At 40.7% G+C, this 16,983-nt stretch overlaps 1 protein-coding gene across 1 annotated transcript in view; it reads right to left on the bottom strand.

Moving 5' to 3' along the window:
* The window catches only part of MYO1D (myosin ID), a gene marked incomplete at both ends in the record, with an annotated part of 325,320 nt that overhangs the window by 133,732 nt on the left and 174,605 nt on the right, over positions 1-16,983 (bottom strand). The window contains 3 exons of the mRNA XM_084238296.1: positions 5,207-5,311; positions 5,804-5,948; positions 11,683-11,906. Coding sequence (XP_084094422.1) covers positions 5,207-5,311; positions 5,804-5,948; positions 11,683-11,906 — 474 coding nt within the window. The remainder of the gene's footprint in view (positions 1-5,206; positions 5,312-5,803; positions 5,949-11,682; positions 11,907-16,983) is intronic.

Here is a 16,983-nt window from a genome sequence, read left to right as displayed (position 1 = left end):
ATGGATCCAGGAGAAACGCAGGTATCTGCATTTGCAACACTGTGTTACTTGCTAGTAGCTTCCCTTATAATTTTATTCAGAAAAGTATCTTTCTATAATCAGAAATCTGAAATATGTAAAGGATTATGTTAACACAATCCTCTCCATGTCCATCCATGCTATTGCAAATGACAAGATATCATCTCTTTTTATAGCTGAGTAGCATTTCATTTTGTATAATACCATATCTTCTTTATCCACTCATCAGTCATTGGGCACCTAGGTTGTTTCCACACTTGATCATTGTAAATAGTGCTGCAATGAACATGTATCCTTTCAAATTATGTTTCTGAATTCTTTGGACAAACTCATTTTGACTTTGTAAAAAAAATAAATCAAATCTCATATACTTAGTATATATTCTCATGTGATAGAAATGTTTTGGAAATGTTTTTCTGCAAATTCATTTACAGATATTTTCTGAAATTATGTGAATAAGATCAAGTGAAAAAATAAAAAAAATCTGAAATATGTAAGCATTGGTAGGACATACTGATTTAGAACAGGTAAATGGGGCATAGCAGGATACACTGTTGTGGGTTGGACATAATTCCCTCTTGTCTCAAAGTTTCAGAATCAGTCAGTTGTCTTAACATTTCTTTTATAACCAAAGTTTATTTTTCAATTAAGCGTGATGTTGTGAGGCTGTCCACAGCCTCTGCAGTGCAGGTTCGATTTCTGGCCGGCCAGGGAGATTCCCATATGGCGTGGCAGACCTCTCCTGTCTCGTCCACTGCTCCCCTCAGCAGCGTATTTCAGTCAATTCGCCTGTTCCGTTCCCCACTCTGTTTCTGGTGAATCCTCTCACCCTCCCGCGCTTCTGGCCTGTACCCCAGCTCTTGTATAAAAATAAATAAAATCTTAAAAAAAAATAAAAATCAAACCTGACAAAAATTATATCTGTAAATAAGAGTAAAACAGGCATCCCTGGTGTTGCAGGCAGTTGAGCGCCGCAACGTGAAGCTGTCTGCAGTCTCTGTAGCACTGGCTCGATCCCTGCCGGCGAGAAGGCGAGAATCCCACATGGCGAGCAGACCTCTCCTGTCTTGCCTGCTGCTCCCCTCAGCAGTGTATTTCGTCAGCCTGCCTGTTCTGTTCCCCACTCTGTCTCTGGTGAATCCTCTTACCCTCCCGCGCATCTGGCCTGTACCCAGGTTCTTGTATAAAAATAAAAATAAATCTTTTCTTTTTTAAAAGAGTAAAAGAATTTATATGTTGAAATAATTACTACCAAGAATAAAGTATTTACTTTATACAGGAACAATTCTGCCATAAAAGAGGCCTGGCACTTCTTGAAGACTTGAAACAAGATGGTGTTTTTGCACCAGCATTTTTCTAAATTATTCTATAAACACTAGCCTCATGTGAGGCTTTGTGCAAGGAAGAGCTCCAAGTCAAGTGGGTTTGAAAATAATACAAACCTCAACCTCCCCTCTGGTGCTCAAAACCCATGTATGTATGTATTAAAGGCTCTGAGAATTCTGTACTTAAAATGTATGTTCAGCTGTTCAACCCAGCCATTCCCAAAAACATTTAAAAGAATATTCCATAGAACATTGATTTGTGAAACCCATGTTGGAGAACACAATCAACACCTGTATTCATCTTAGAATATGGAGGAGAACATCTAAAATGGAACCTGAATAATAAGTAGTGCTCCTCATTTGTAAAGTCATATTGAGAAACATAAGAATGTGTTGCAAAATAGTAAGGAAAAAAAACCTTTACTCTTAGCTTACACAAGAGTCAAAAACAACAGACCACAGTAGTGGCGCATATTGTCCTTTTATGATATATTCATGAGTTAATCTAGAAAACAACAAAAAAAACCTTCAAAGCAGCAATTATCGGAAGCTACACTTAGAAAGAGTATACTTTTGGGGACCTGACTGGTGGCCTATGCATTAAGTCTCAGTGCTATCACCACTATGGCCTGAGTTTGATCCCAGGCCAGGGAGCTGACCCACATGGCGCAAGAGACGTCTCCTCTCTTGCCTGCTAATCCCCTTAGCAGTGTATTTCAGTAGATCTGCTTGTTCTGCTCCCCACTCTGTCTCTGGTGAATCCTCTCACCCCCTGCACCTCTGGGCTACATCCCAGTCCTTCCACACAGAAAAAAAATGAAACGTGACCCTTTGAATTAAAAAGCACGATATTTCTAAACACAATGGGTCAAAAATCTTTACCTCCTGTTTTAGCAATTGAAATTTTCCTTAAAGAATGAATCAAGTGAGCGAGAAGGGCATCATGAAGCAAAGTAAGAGCTTTAAATTGCATAATTTAGCAAAATCAAAATGGTGAAGAAAATCTTTTATACATACACATGTAAACTTGTAAATCTAGACTTAATTAAAATAATGATAAAGAAACTATTTTCTTCCACTTAAACCGATAAATAGAAAAACTGGATAACAGACTCAGCATTAGACAGTCTCATCTTCTATTACCCAAGCTAAAATCCTCAACCAAAGAAAAACCCCCATCCCCTTGCTTTTTCCTACACATGTCTAGTGATGTTTATAGGTTTAGTTAGCACCCCCAGGGGCCAGAGGTAAGGATTCCTTTTGAGTGAGACCAGGAGAAAACACCTTGTGAGCGAAAGTAGCTATTTGTGGAAGTCTCCCACCTTAAAGGACATATTATAGCTGTAGTTAGAGGGAGATGGCTGGCTGTTTCAAAAAGTATCAAGAGAATAAAGAGATGGTTTCACTGAAATCATATGGAGTTTACTTTGGTATGTCCTTGGAACTGAAAAAAGTTTCCATAGAAGACATTATCTAAGTTACAGTATGAAGAAATATTATTTTACATGGAATTTACATATATAGGAATTTTTCAGTTTTTATTCAGCAGGATCCAGGGAGAGACATGTGGTCAGACAGACAAATGTCTTCAATGGAAAGAAAGAATCAGATCAAGCTGACTTTCCCATCCTAGACAACATCATTCTTAAAGCTGTCCAACCGCTTTGATCAATTGTTCTGATGAATAAATTGACTTTCCAGATATCTTGGGACTTAAAAGGAAAGCTTTTAGTAGATATGAGGATTCACTGAAATGATACATTCCTTTGTTAAGTTGGCATTACGACTTAACACTTTTTTGTATGTGTATATGAATCTGGTTAACAAAAATCATTTTGGATGGTCTGATTAATGCTAGGTACATGTATAAATACTGTTTCTGGATCTAGGAGTTTGGAGTTTTACTCTGGACTTCGGTAACCACCAAAATAGTGCAGGCATGCTTTCTTTGATGATGTTTACTTCATTCTAACTTTAAAACCGGCTGTTCTGTATTTTGTTAAGATGTCTACATTACACTGAGTTGATCTCTTCCAAGCTATGGAAACAATCCAAGTGTCCCCAAACAGTTGATCAAGAAGATGTGGTACATATACATACTACTGAGCAATAAAAAAATAAATTAACTCATGCCATTTGTGGCAACATAGAGCCAGAAGGGATTATGCTAAGTGAAGTAAGCCAGAAGTTGATAGATAAATATCAGATGGTGTCACTTAGAGAAAAACCAAATAAAGGGTAAGAAAAAGACTTTAAAACGAACCCTTTAAGTTGACCATAGGCATGGGGTGGGGGTTGTGGAGTGAGAAAAAGGTAGGGAGAGCGCATAGTACCCTGTGATGGAGGACAATAGGTGCTTTGGAGGTAGGTATGCTAAGGTGTCTACATCTGGAGGGGGAGATCCTATACTTTCAAAATACCAACAAGGATGTAAGCCAATGGTTCTTCAGTTAAAAAAAAAATATTCAAACACTAATGGCTATATTTTCTTGAACTACATGGTTTAATCTTCCTCTATGACAGTGTTTGATCAGTTTGGCTAAAGGTTTGTGAATTTTGCTGATGAACCAATTTTATATTTTGTACATTTTTTTCTATCATTTCTCTAGTCTTTGATTAATTTCTGTCTAACCTATCATTTTTTCCTTCTATTTGTGTTGATTTTAGTTTGTTCTTGATTCTCTGATATCTTAAGGAGAAAGAGTTATACAATCTGAAGAGAAACCAGAATATTCTCTGGCTTCTTAAGATGGAAGATTAGATTATCAATTTGCAATCTTTCATCTTTTTTACTTTGGCATTAAAGCAGTATTTCAGTTGTAACCCATAGTTTTAGTATGTTGGGTCTTCATTTGTTTGTTGATTTTGATTTTCACTTTCTTATAGTTATTCATTTTCCTGGTCCCTTATTTAAGTTTTCTAGATTCCTGCTATAAGTGAGACCATCCGGTATTTTTCTTTTTCTTTCTGGCTTATTTCGCTGAGCATGATCCCTTCTAGCTCCATCCATGTTACTGCAAATTGCATGTGTTTATCTTTTTTGAATGCTGAGTAATATTTTATGGTGTATATGTACCACATCTTCTTGATCCAGTCATCTATTTTTGGGCATTTGGGTTGTTTCTAAAGCTTAGCTATTGTAAACAGTGCTGCTATAAACATAGGGGTACAGATGCTCTTTGGAATTGATGTTTCTGTGTCCTTTGTCCCCCATACCCCCTTCTAAATCTCACTAAGTCCTTCTCCTTCTTCCATACTATGTTCTTGCTCCCTTTTCCTGATTTTAAAAAATAGAATGAACCAGGCATCCCTGGTGGTGCAAGGGGTATAATATGCAACCTATGAAGCTATCTGCAGCCACTGCAACACGAGTTCGATCCTGGCCAGGGAGCTACCCACATGGTGCAGCAGACCTCTCCTGACTCCCCCGCTGCTCCCCTCAGCAGTGTATTTCAGTCAGTCTGCCTGTTCTGTTTCCCACTCTGTCTCTGGGGAATCCTCTCACCCCCCCCCCCACACCTCTGACCTGTACCCCAGTTCTTGTATGCATAAATAAATAAATCTTAAAAAATAGTTTTGAACCATGTATAAAAAAGTAGTAATGGCCATTACAGACAAGGCAGATCAGCAGGTGCTATGAGGATACACAGGCAGTAAAACACAATCCCTGACCTCAGGGAGGCCCCCCCCCCACCTCCCTCAGGAAGGCTCTACGGCCTAACTCGATAGTCACAATCATTCATCAATGCCTTACAAAGGTACAGCTCACTCATGACGTAGCTTTTGTTATGTTTCACTGTAGTAATATTTAAGTAAGTTTCATAAGAACTGTTTCTTTTTTTTCAAGGCGGTCTTTTTCTTACCTTTCGAACGTGACAAGAAAAGAGGATATTCATGTATTTGTCTTTTCGTTTCAGTTCATTAGCAACTGGGACAAACGTGACTGAGGTCTGAGGTGTATCTGGCTTCTGAAAAAGAAATGTGGTAAAATAAGTCTGTTTAGCATGTTAGATAAAAAGGCCATTTTTCAATGCACAGCCTTAGAACAATACTTACGTAGTTTCTCACGTATTTTATCTCCCTGTTCCAGATGGTAACCCACTTAAGGTTTGTTTTAACTCCAAAGGTTCTATAAAATTTTTAAAATATAGAATGGGAAAGAAGAAATGTTGCTTTGGGAATAATTAATATCAAGGTGGTAATTAAAATATAGTTGCTGATTTATACACAGGAAGGTTTAAATGGGCAAAAGCCAGGTTACAAAGTATACCTATGACATGGTTACAAAATAGAGAGCCCTTTTTAAAGTGGGTGAAACATCAAATATTATATACTTAGCAGCAATCAAATCTTTCAGTTTAGTATCTCATAGAAATATTGTTTCTGAATGTGTCATCTTTGTCTAAATTCTGGGAGAAAAATCTCTTTGACTTTCTACTTTTTTTTTCTCCCGGACTTACCGAAGCAAGATAGTTGCCTTCCCAGGCCCTCTGCAGTCCAAGGTCAGCCCTCTGACCCTTCAACATTTCCATGGCTGCAACCTTTGCCCTGACCTGGGGCAGGTCTGCAGGAGGTATGCTCTTGATGAGCTGGGATGCTCGCCATCTACAAGTAAATAATCAAAATGTAGGAGACTTTAGAATCTCATTCACTCTCAAAAATACAATTAAGTAGAATCTACAATTAAGTAGAATGAAACTAAACCACCACATGCTACCTACAAAAAGTAAAATGTCTCCAAGAGATACACAGAACCTGTTTTAGGCAGAAAGCTAATTCGGTAAAACTAGCTTTGTTGTTTGAGAGCAATTCAACTACAACCTAGTGATGCTTGGGCTCTCACAATATTTAGAGTTAGGGCTCAGAAACTTTGAATTCATCATTTATTCATTCAACAAATATTTTCAAACACCTACTGAACTCCAGATGTTGTTTAGACAATGGAAGCATAGCAGTAAACAGATGAAGGTCCTTCCTGATAGTTACTTATAATCTAGAGAGACAGACAATAAACAAGTCAACAAGTGAAATATACAGTATATATCATCTGGCAAGAGTTCTGGAGAAAATAAGGCAGGAAACGAGGATAAGAATGCTGCACAGGGAAGGAATGGGGAGTGGATTACTTATATAGGGCAGTGAGGGAGGCACTGCTGCTAAGCATATATAAGCAAAGACCTACAGGAAGTGAAGGAGCCAGCTGTTAGGATATCTGAGTGAGTGTTGTAGGAATACAACACAGCTGTGCAAAGGCTCTAAAGTAAGAGCCTTCCAGGTGTGCCAGAAGATCAGCCAGGAGTCTTCTGACACTGAGGCAGAACCAGGCAGAGTAAGAGGAGGGGAGGGAGAGGGAGAATTAGGGCCAGAACCTACAGAGTCTTGAAGGACATCATCAGGACTTTGGCTTTTACTCTGAAGGAATTGGGAAGCCACTGAGGGTTTTGAGCAAGGCTGAAGGGGAGCTGGGCAGGATGACCGGTGAGGAGGCTGCTTCCACAGTGTACATAGTAGAGGATGGGGCTTGGATCGGGGAGGCATTGGGGGAAGGGGAGCTAGGTGTTGGTTCTTGATATATTCTGAAAGAAGTGTCAATAGGATTTGCTGATGGATTAGATGTGGGGACAAGAGAGCAGGAAGGATTTAAAGATGACTCCGAGATCTTTTGGTATAAGCAACTGAAGCCATAGATTAAAAATAATCTATTTGTGATTAAGAAAAACAAATACAGAGTCTTTTAAGCTCTTAGCCCTACACCTTAGGCCTCCTTGATACTTAGGCCCCCTTGATACTTAGGTCACAGCATTGAAGTAGGGAGGGTGGAAGCAAACTGAGAACTTCCTTATTTCAGAAGAAATAAGCAAGGGCAGTGGCTCTCAAGCTGCTTCCATGGAACTCACTGCCCTCCATACCCAACTGACTGCAGAGGTGTGCGTGAGACTCAGCTAAAATTGAAAAATGGTGTTCTTTTCCCAATTTATATACAGAAAATGTTAGTAAGGTTCTTTTCATCTCTAAGATCTTCCTAAGAGAGTCTTGTTTTCTTGTTTCAAGATTCTGACTTGGAGCTAAATGTTTTCTCTCTCAAGTTCCTTCTGAAATTACTAAATAAATATAAAAATAAGGAAACACATCTATGGCAACACCAGAAAATGGTAATGCTGTAATAAATTAGAGGATGTGAAGACTTTCTGGAAGATATAGAGCTGATGGGATGGATCTCATGGAGAAGCAGCTCCATATTGGGCAATCCACACAGAGGAAGGAGACGGACTCCTTCAGCAGAAATGGCCTGAGAATCTTTAGCCCAAAGTATTAAGGGCTGGTGGCAGGGGAGGAGGTAAAAGACTCCACAGTGAGAGTTGTGCCAGCTAACGGCTCACAGGATGGCTAACCATATATGCCAGAGCAGTCAGTCAGAGACAGCGGGTGGCCAAAACATTATCCATGGAAAAAGTTCAGCATGACAGTGAAACCCTCATCTCTACTTTCCATGGCTAACCAACACTAATGGAACAGACTAAGATTACTATAGAGAGGCTGGATGTCGGGACAAGGGAGCAGGAAGGATTTAAAGATGACTCCAAGGTCTTTTGGTATAAGCAACTGAAGCCATAGATTAAAAATAATCTATTTCTGATTAAGAAAAACAAGTACTGGGCCTCCCTGGTGGTACAAGGGGTTTGGGAGCAAGGCAACAGTTTGGGAGCAGTAGGTGGTCAAAGTCAAAGACCTGGTGACTGGAACATCCTCTGACACTAAGTGCCTTGCTAAGTAACTGCTCCAATTAGGCCTGAGCCCACATTTCTTTCTTGGTGGGTGAGGCCCTTGCTCTGCCAATGTTTCCAGTCTCTGTGCTTGGTCAGCCTGTCCCTTCCTCACTGCCCTCCATACCCAACTGACTACAGAGGTGTGCTGGCACATCTGGGCCTGACTTGTGCCTCTCATCCTGACTGAGCAAACCACCATCTAAAAACATGTGCAGAGGGCAGTGATAGCCATACCCATAAAGATCGCCAACCTCAGAAATAAGAAAGGGGGACAAAGCTGGGCACAAAGAAGGCCCCCGCCTTCCTAGAATAAAAAGAATTACTCTGAAGGCAGGCGTGAGTCTAAACACAGCTGGACACACGCTGAAAAATTTTTTTTAAATATATATATATTTTAAGATTTATTTATTTATTTATGCATACAAGAACTGGGGTACAGGCCAGATGTGTGGGAGGGTGAGAGGATTCACCAGAGACAGAGCTGGGAGCAGAACAGGCAGACGGACCGAAGACACTGTGGAGGGGAGCAGCGGGCAAAACAGGAGAGGTCTACCACGCCATGTGGGATTCTCGCAGGCTGGCCGGGATCGAAATGTCACTGCAGAGGCTGTGGAGCTTCACAGCGCTCCACTCAACCGCCTGCGCCACCAGGGGAGGCCCCACACTGAAATTTGAGAACAAAATAGAAACCTCACAATTATGATGGAGTCCTTTAACATATTCCTTGCCTCTCAGTTTTTGATGTGCCAAAAAAAATTCAAGATTAGATTAGATAGGACACAATGATTAGATCAGGAGCTGGTAACTAGCCTGTGCCAAATCCAGCCCAAGGCCTGGTGTTCTGCTGCTTTCCAGCTGAGTAGTTTTTACACGTTTAACACAATGAAAACATAACAAAGCAAAATATGTGAAGACCATTTGTAGCCCACAAAACCTATTTACTAACTGACCCTTTACAGATGAGGTTGACAAAAGTGATTCATTTGGGGAGGGAGGGATGAAGGGAGAAGGGGGCAGAGACAGAGAATACAGTTAACAAACAGAGTGGACACATTTTTTCAATGCTACCATGACTGTAAGTCCTGAGAAGGGTGGACTGTCTTTGGCATCTTTCTTGTTTGTTACCATATCCCTGGAACCTAGCTCAGCAGGCAGTAAGAATTTGCTGCATAATTAAATGGAATTTCACAAAAATTAATAAATTTCAGGCCATGCATAAAACCCCAAAATCTAATAAGATTATAGAGGTCACAATGCAATATAACCAAAATCAATTAATTCTTTGCTGTCATTAAAAATATTATATAGCACTTTGTCATGTACAGCACTCCTTGACTTAATTCTATGTAAATATATATAACCACATTATAATCCCAATTGTACATAAAAAGAACCCAAATGCTCTGGATGCATATATATATTCACAGTATGAGCAAATGTTTTCCTAGTGCTGAGTATGTGTCAGGCACTACCTGAAATGCTATATAAATCTACTCATAAACCTTTCAACAACCCTATGAGCAGGTACCATTATTACAGCCCTGTTACAGATAGGGTAACCGAGGCTCCAAAACTTAATTAATTTGCCCAGGTTTATACATCTGGTCAGTGGCAAAGCTAGAAAATGAGCCCAAATTCCAGGGTTTGTGCTTTTTAACTTGCATGTCATATTCTCTCCCACTCGTGTGCCTATGTGTGCTGGCACAGGCATAAACTTGGATACAAAGTAACTGTTTGTGTGGTATCTCAGGGGAAAGGAATAAAATGGGGAGATGAGGGAAGGTGTGGCAGAGTTCAGCCTTTTCTTTTTTTCCGTCTTTGGCCTTCCTCTGGGCCACCAGTCATGGCCCTTGCCTTGGCCAGGTGCACAGAGGCCCAGGTAAGTGAGCGTGGGGGGTCTCAGGAAACCTAATCCGAGGGTCAGGCTTATTCAGGATGCTCGTGGCTTCTGAGCTCTGCGTCCATCACCCAGCTCTGTGGAGCTGCCTCCATACTGCCTCCGAATGTGTCTACTTCTCTCCACCTGGGTTACTGTCCTGGTTCTCATTCAAGTTTTCATTTTTTCTCACAAACTGGAGGATGTCAACTTTATAGCCTATATATTTTTATAGTATTTCACTTAAAATGAGCATTGTTCATATAAAGCTTACTTTAAAATTATGTCAAAAATGCAGGTTACAGATAACATTAATGAAAAAATTTGTATCAGCATTCAATAGCCTGTCAAGATTTATAACTAGCATTTTACTTGGAGTATGTGAGCTGAGAATTGTGGTATGTGTGCTTTCAATAATTCTTTATTGTTTGATTTTCTCTTTTTAGATAATTTCTTTTTTATTAAAAAAAGCAAATGAGATACATATTAAAAAGTTCGCTTATGCATTTTGCTTTTTCTTTTGCTATCTGCCACCAATTACACAGAACAAAATCTAAAGGAAGATAAAATCTGATTTAGCATAGAGTTATAAATTAGTTCTTTTACATTCATAAATCAATTATTTCATAGTGCTCTTTGTGGAATATTGTGATACCAAATGACCACATTTGAGAACCATTAATTTATGTGACTAGATGGCTGTATCTAAGACAGCTAAATATATCTGGTGCACACTGGCACTGGCAACAAATAAACTCAAAAAATGAGAAGAAAGGACCTATGAGTAATGACAAACTCAGATTCAGGGCAGTTTATAAAAAACTAAGATCAGTTGGAAAGGTATCAACTTTTACATGGATGTTTCTTTATTTTAAAAAACAGCTTGCTCTAAGAGTTGTTTTCTCCCTGGCACTTTAAAATCATCTGAGAAACTCTACAAAGGAACTCTGCTTGGGCCCTGTTCCAGGACTTTCTGGAGGACTCCTGGTGTGTTTTACAAACTCTTTGTGGCTTTAAGGTACAGCAGGATTATGAACCACTGCTCAGAAATCATGAGGGGCCTCCCTGGTGGGTTGAGCACAGCGCTGTGAAGTTGTCTGCAGCCTATGCAGCACGGGTTCAATTCCCGGCCAGCCAGGGAGATACCCACATGGTGTGGCAGACCTCTCCTGACTTGCCCACTGCTCCCCTCAGCAGTGTATTTCAGTCGATCTGCCTTTTCTGCTCCCCACTCTGTCTTGGTGAATCCTCCTACCCTCCCATGCCTCTGGCCTGTATCCCAGTTCTTGTATAAATAAAATCTTAAAAAAAAAAAGGATAAGACCATTGATTCATTGAGTACCTGTCTCATGAGAGGCACCTGTATTTCATATCTTAAAAAAAAACAAGAAACCATGAACAGACTTTCCAGTTTGCACTGTGTGGTGATTTTAATAAAAAGTTGTTTTTTTGCTAATGAAAGTAGAGAGGGTGCTGATGGCTTAACTAAAGCAGGCTAGACCCAGAAGCTGTGGCACACTGCTATCCCATTATTTTGAGAGACAAACACATGTGCTCAGTAAGTAAAGTCTATAAACCCTAAGAGAGGAGGTCAAAGTAAAAGCGTAAGCTAAGCAAAAATGCGTAAGCCCCCAATTTCTGACTCTCCAGTGAGCATGTGCCATAAATGGACGTTATACACACTCCTCATTCTTACCTATTAAAAATTGTCTGCAAAGCCTCCTCGAAGCGGCGGAGCACTTTAGGCGGGGTGGGCCACTGCACATGTTTCCCATAGTCCTTCATGGTCTTGACACCCTGGAAGCGCTTGGCCACCTCGCGGATGTAGGATTTCACTTTGTAGCGCCGGTAGCATCTGATAATCGCCACAGCTGCCTTGGTCCTCTTGTACTGCATACGGGCCAGGGTGCCGCGCCATACCTTCACAGTAGAGAAAGAAAATAAAAGGTTGGTGGCAGACTGAGTAGTAAATGACCTTGAAATGCTCAGAAGATTCTCCCCTTGCAAACTACCCTAATCGCCTTCTTTGATAAACTCCTTGTACAATCTGCCATTATCAGCTCCAGCTAATAGTCAACTGGGGACCATGGGGGTCATTAAAATCAGCCCGAGCCAACGCCTGTCGATTCTGTCTGCCACCAACAGATGGCGCTGGGCACCACGTGGGTCATTTTGTGCCCGTCTGGCTGCCCATCCATTATTCACACCCTAGCCATGTCTGCCCAGTTTGAAGTGCAGTCCTGTTTTAACGTTCCAGCCATGAAAAGCAGAAAGCCAAAATACGAATAGCTTTGGGTGATTATTTTAAGAATGTCGAAAGGAAGCAAAATCAGTCAGAATCACAAGTTACCAACGTCTGAGCTCTCTTGTGAAGGCTAGACTTGCATAGATTATACACAGGGGCCACTAGGGTAAGTTAGGTCAGGTTGAATTTACAATCTGATTTCTGCAGTCTGTGTACCCCTCGCTCCAAGTACTATGTAAACTCCTGAGAACTTAGTTGAATTCCTGCGGAAGAGGCAAAATAGACAACTAGTATTATATGAATCTGTTAAAAATTTTTCAAGTGCTCAGAAATCAAAAAGACAACATATGCACGTCTTCATGCCAGCTTTATCCAAGCACAGAAAGTCAGGGATACTTAGATATTTTCTCAGCATCCTTTGTCGAGGCTCCTGTGCTTCTTAATCTCTTCAGCAAAAAGAAATGGGTGGGATATCCAACTCATTATTGGTTCTTCCTATATTCCTCTTCCACCAAAATGACTCTCCTACACGATTTCCAGTGTAAGTCCTTTCTTTGCTTTTCTCTAGGACCCCCCCAAAGTACCCTAATTGCCTTCTTTGATAAACTCCTTGTACAATCTGCCATTACCAGCTCCAGCTAATAGTCACTGCTGCTATTTAACTGTTGCAATGCTTAGGCTGATGGTATTACTTCCCTCTGGCGACTCAGGACCAAGATTTTCAATCTTTAGTTCAAAACCCACAGCATGGGGTCTCCAGACTCCTTCAGGTTTCTTTTATTTTGCCTTAAATCTCCCTCTGTGCCTGCCAGTTTCTCTCAGAGACACTCATGCCCTGCCACTTTCATTCAGTCATGGGGCTATCTTTGTGCAGACTTCTATCCTGGACCATGTGCCTGCAGTGCTCTCCTATTTCATCCTGCTGCACAGTAAAGATAGATTTGTTTGCATACTATGGGCAACGAGGTCATCCAGGGACCCCAGAGAGGAACTAACAGGTCAAACAAATCATGGTATGTAAGGGAAACACGACATATACACAATTTGTGATGGGAACCTAGCAGTTTGGAATGGGAGCACATACACAGAATATATAAAGGCAATGAGGCAATGAAAACTAACTTGTTATTGTATGTGGCATCAGCACAGCAACCCTTTTTAGTCAAAATGGCTCTCTTCCTAGTAGCCGAATCCATCCCGCAGATGGCTTTGCTACGCCTCCACCCAAGTGCTAAAATAAAGGTCCCTTCTTTAGTATCTCGGAAAACCACAAGAATACAATTAGAGGGTGAAAGTCTGTGATTCCATTTCTTAAACAAAACACATTTTAAAAGCTTCATACTGTTTGTTGCCTTTTTTTTAAGGCAAAGGAAATGAAGACTCCCTGGAGTCACATCTATATAGGTAATCAATCTTTAATTTTTAAGAAGTGCTTTAGAGAGTTTTTATTAAAATGATTTTGGTTAGATTCTTCAGTAATATGAAAAAATTTTTTTATAAATAAGTGCCTTTTTAAGGGATGGGGTTTTTTTGGACATTTAAAATGTCATCTGTGTGGTTGGTTTATGTTTTATAGATGGAGAAAAATCAAACAGTACAAAGATCCTTATAAAAAAAGACAGCTGCTCTTCTCCTTGTCCACCTAACCCCACCTCCTCACCCCACAGTCTCATTCCACACTGACTATTTTCATTGCTTCTACTGGTACTTACTGTCATACTATAAGCAATGCATGATATCTTTACTTCTTGGTTGATTCTTTTAGACACTCCCCAAATTACAGAAGGTGGTGATTTACCTCTCAAGCCACCACTCTTACCTCTCCTTTATCATCCCAATAAAAATTATATCAAAAACTTTAAGCTCACAGTGTTTACAAGATTACACAATTCATATAATACATGTATAGATCCTCCTTATGTTACATATAAATTTGGTTAAGGAGTAGAACATGACGACCCGTCTTTTATCTTGTCATGTAAATTTATATTTTACCTGTAGTTAAAAGTGGTCTCATTTTAAAAACTCATTTTATTTTCTATATATCTACTGGTAACGACTGTCAAATGCTCTAACAGACTCACCCAATGATCAGCAATAATTTTCTCGCTGTCCAGCACATCAGCCGAAGCTTCTCCTTTCAACTCCCTGTGTCCTTGTGCTCTTGGGCCCACTGCACTGTTCTATACGCTGGGACTTTTTAAACCACTCTTCTGGTACTTTGGATCCCTAGTTCCTGAGGTTATATCTTTCTTTTTCTGGTTCCCCCCACCCTTATGGTTCCAAGAAAGGGTGCATGACCAGTAAATTTCCGTTCTCCTTTAATTTCCTTGAGCAAACAAACAATGCCTGAAATGTTTGTCTGTTTCGTGGGGGTGGGGGGGGAGGGGGGCAGAGTGGCTGACCTCAGACTGCTTATGTTTTAATCCTGGCCCTGTTTCTATCAGCGGGGTAAACTTGAGCAAGCTGCTTAACCCCTTGGTGCCTTCCTTTCCGTGTCTGTAAAATGGGCATGATGGTGGTATGCAATTAAAGGAGTCATTACAGAGCAAACACTTAAAACAGCCCTGGTGGGTAGGAGTTGCTCATAAAGCCTCAGTTGCCATGACGACCTGAGCATCTATTGTTTGCCTTCAACAGACTGTGGTACTTCCCTTTTTGTAAGTGCAGCTCTTTTGTCTCAGTCAGACTTAGTGTAACCTGGAAAGTCTTTATTGAATGGGAGTCATTTTTTTTTTTCCAGTCTGCTATGTGCCCCCACATGGTATTTGAATGTTTGTTTTATCCCCGCTATTGATGACACTGACTGCATATCCATGGTTTATATGCCTCAGCCAGTCTTTCAGCTGCCCTAGAGGAGGGGACAGAGAGCTGTGGCTTGGCATAGCTGTCACTGAGTTTTTTCCTTAATATCAATAAACATATGCAGCAAAGGTTTGCTTGACTGAGTCTGGGGGTGTATTGTAGGTTTCTGGTTTGGTTGGAGGACAAATATTCTTTTCTGCATGTCTCCATGTAGCGCTTTTTCTTGGTTCAGCTGTAATAATTATTCCTAGTAGAGGCTTCCTCTGTAATGTGGATCATTCCCCGCCTTCCCCAGGTGTACCTTTATATTTAAGGCCAACAAACTCAGAAATGGTCAGACTATTCAAAATTCCCTCCTAACACTTCTCCATGCTCCATTCTTTGAAAAATATGTTGATTTTTTTTTTTTTTAGCACCTTCTTCCAACTTGGTCCAATTTTCCTTTTCCTGGATGACACTTCTCAAAGTTTATGTATGAAGTTGGGATCTTTTCTTGGTTTCAGAGTTGATGGCATGCTCTTTGTTATTTTCATATTTTTGTAAATTTTGGTGGTGTGTGCCCAGTGGAGTGTCACAGAGAAGTGATTACTCCTGAGCTGATTTACCATGGTCTGGCAGACTAGCTGAATTAGTTGACTTGTGAACCCTCACTTAGGACTCACGCATTTCATCTATGGCCTTGTCCAGATCCACTGGCCTAGCAATTCTTTAGTGCACACAACTGCTGCCGATTAATTTCTTTGCCATGATGCTGACATGAGTTGACAACCTCCTTGTTACTGCAACTTCAAGAAGCAATTGAATCTTTTGGTCAATTACTGTCAGAAGACCATTCAATAGCCAGTCTGTCAAACCCCAAATTGCATTTATTTTGCAGACAAATGAAAATAAAATCATTCCAGCTAACAGGCTGAGTAATTCTAACAGGTCCTTCAGGATTCAATCTTGCTGTAAAGTAAATACTGTGATAGCTTTCTTTTGTTTGGTTTTGTTTTCTTGTAAGAGGAGGTGCAACAATGATAATTCATCTTCAGAATCTTTCACGTGAAGGCTATCTTTTTTTTTTTTTTTAAGATTTATTTTTATTTATTTATACAAGCACTCGGTACAGTCAGAAGCGCAGGAGGGTGAGAGAATTCACCAGAACAAGAGCTGGGAGCAGAGCAAGCAGAAGGACCAAAGTACACTGCTGAGGGGAGCAGCGGGCGGCAGGAGAGGTCTGCGCGCCATGTGGGACCCTCCTCCGGTGGCCGGGAGCAGCCGGGGATCGAACCGGTGCTGCAGAGGCTGCGGGCAGCTTCGCAACCCAGTGCTCAACCGCTGCGCCACCGGGGAGGCCCAAGGCTATCTTTTTTTTTAATTTAAATTTTATTTTTATATTCCCCATACAATTACAACCCCCTTATTTTGACCCCAAGCCCTCCTTTCCCCACCCCCAACCCCCATAGAGTGTCTCTGGTTCATAGTTGTTTGTTGATTTTGATATTTTCTTTCTTATAGTTATTCTTTTTCCTGGTCCCTTATTTAAGTTTTCTAGATTCCTGCTATGAGTGAGACCATCTGGTATTTTTCTTTCTGGCTTATTTCGCTGAGCATGATCCCTTCCAGTTCCATCCATGTTGCTGCAAATTGCATATGTTTATCTTTTTTGAATGCCGAGTAATACTCCATGGTGTATATGTACCACATCTTCTTGATCCAGTCATCTATTTTTGGGCATTTGGGTTGTTTCCAAAGCTTAGCTATTGTAAACAGTGCTGCTATAAACATAGGGGTGCAGGTGCTCTTTGGGATTGATGTTTCTGTGTCCTTTGGGTAAATACCTAGGAGTGGAATTGCTGGATCATATGGAAGCTCTATGTTTAGTAGGTCAAGAAATCTCCACACAGCTCTCCATAGTGGTTGGACCAGTTTGCACTCCCACCAACAGTGCCGGAGAGTTCCTTT

Source organism: Talpa europaea, assembly GCF_964194135.1.
Source record: "Talpa europaea genome assembly, chromosome: 7".
Classification (NCBI taxonomy): Eukaryota; Metazoa; Chordata; class Mammalia; order Eulipotyphla; family Talpidae; genus Talpa; species Talpa europaea.
This window is presented reverse-complemented; position numbering and strand designations above follow the sequence as displayed.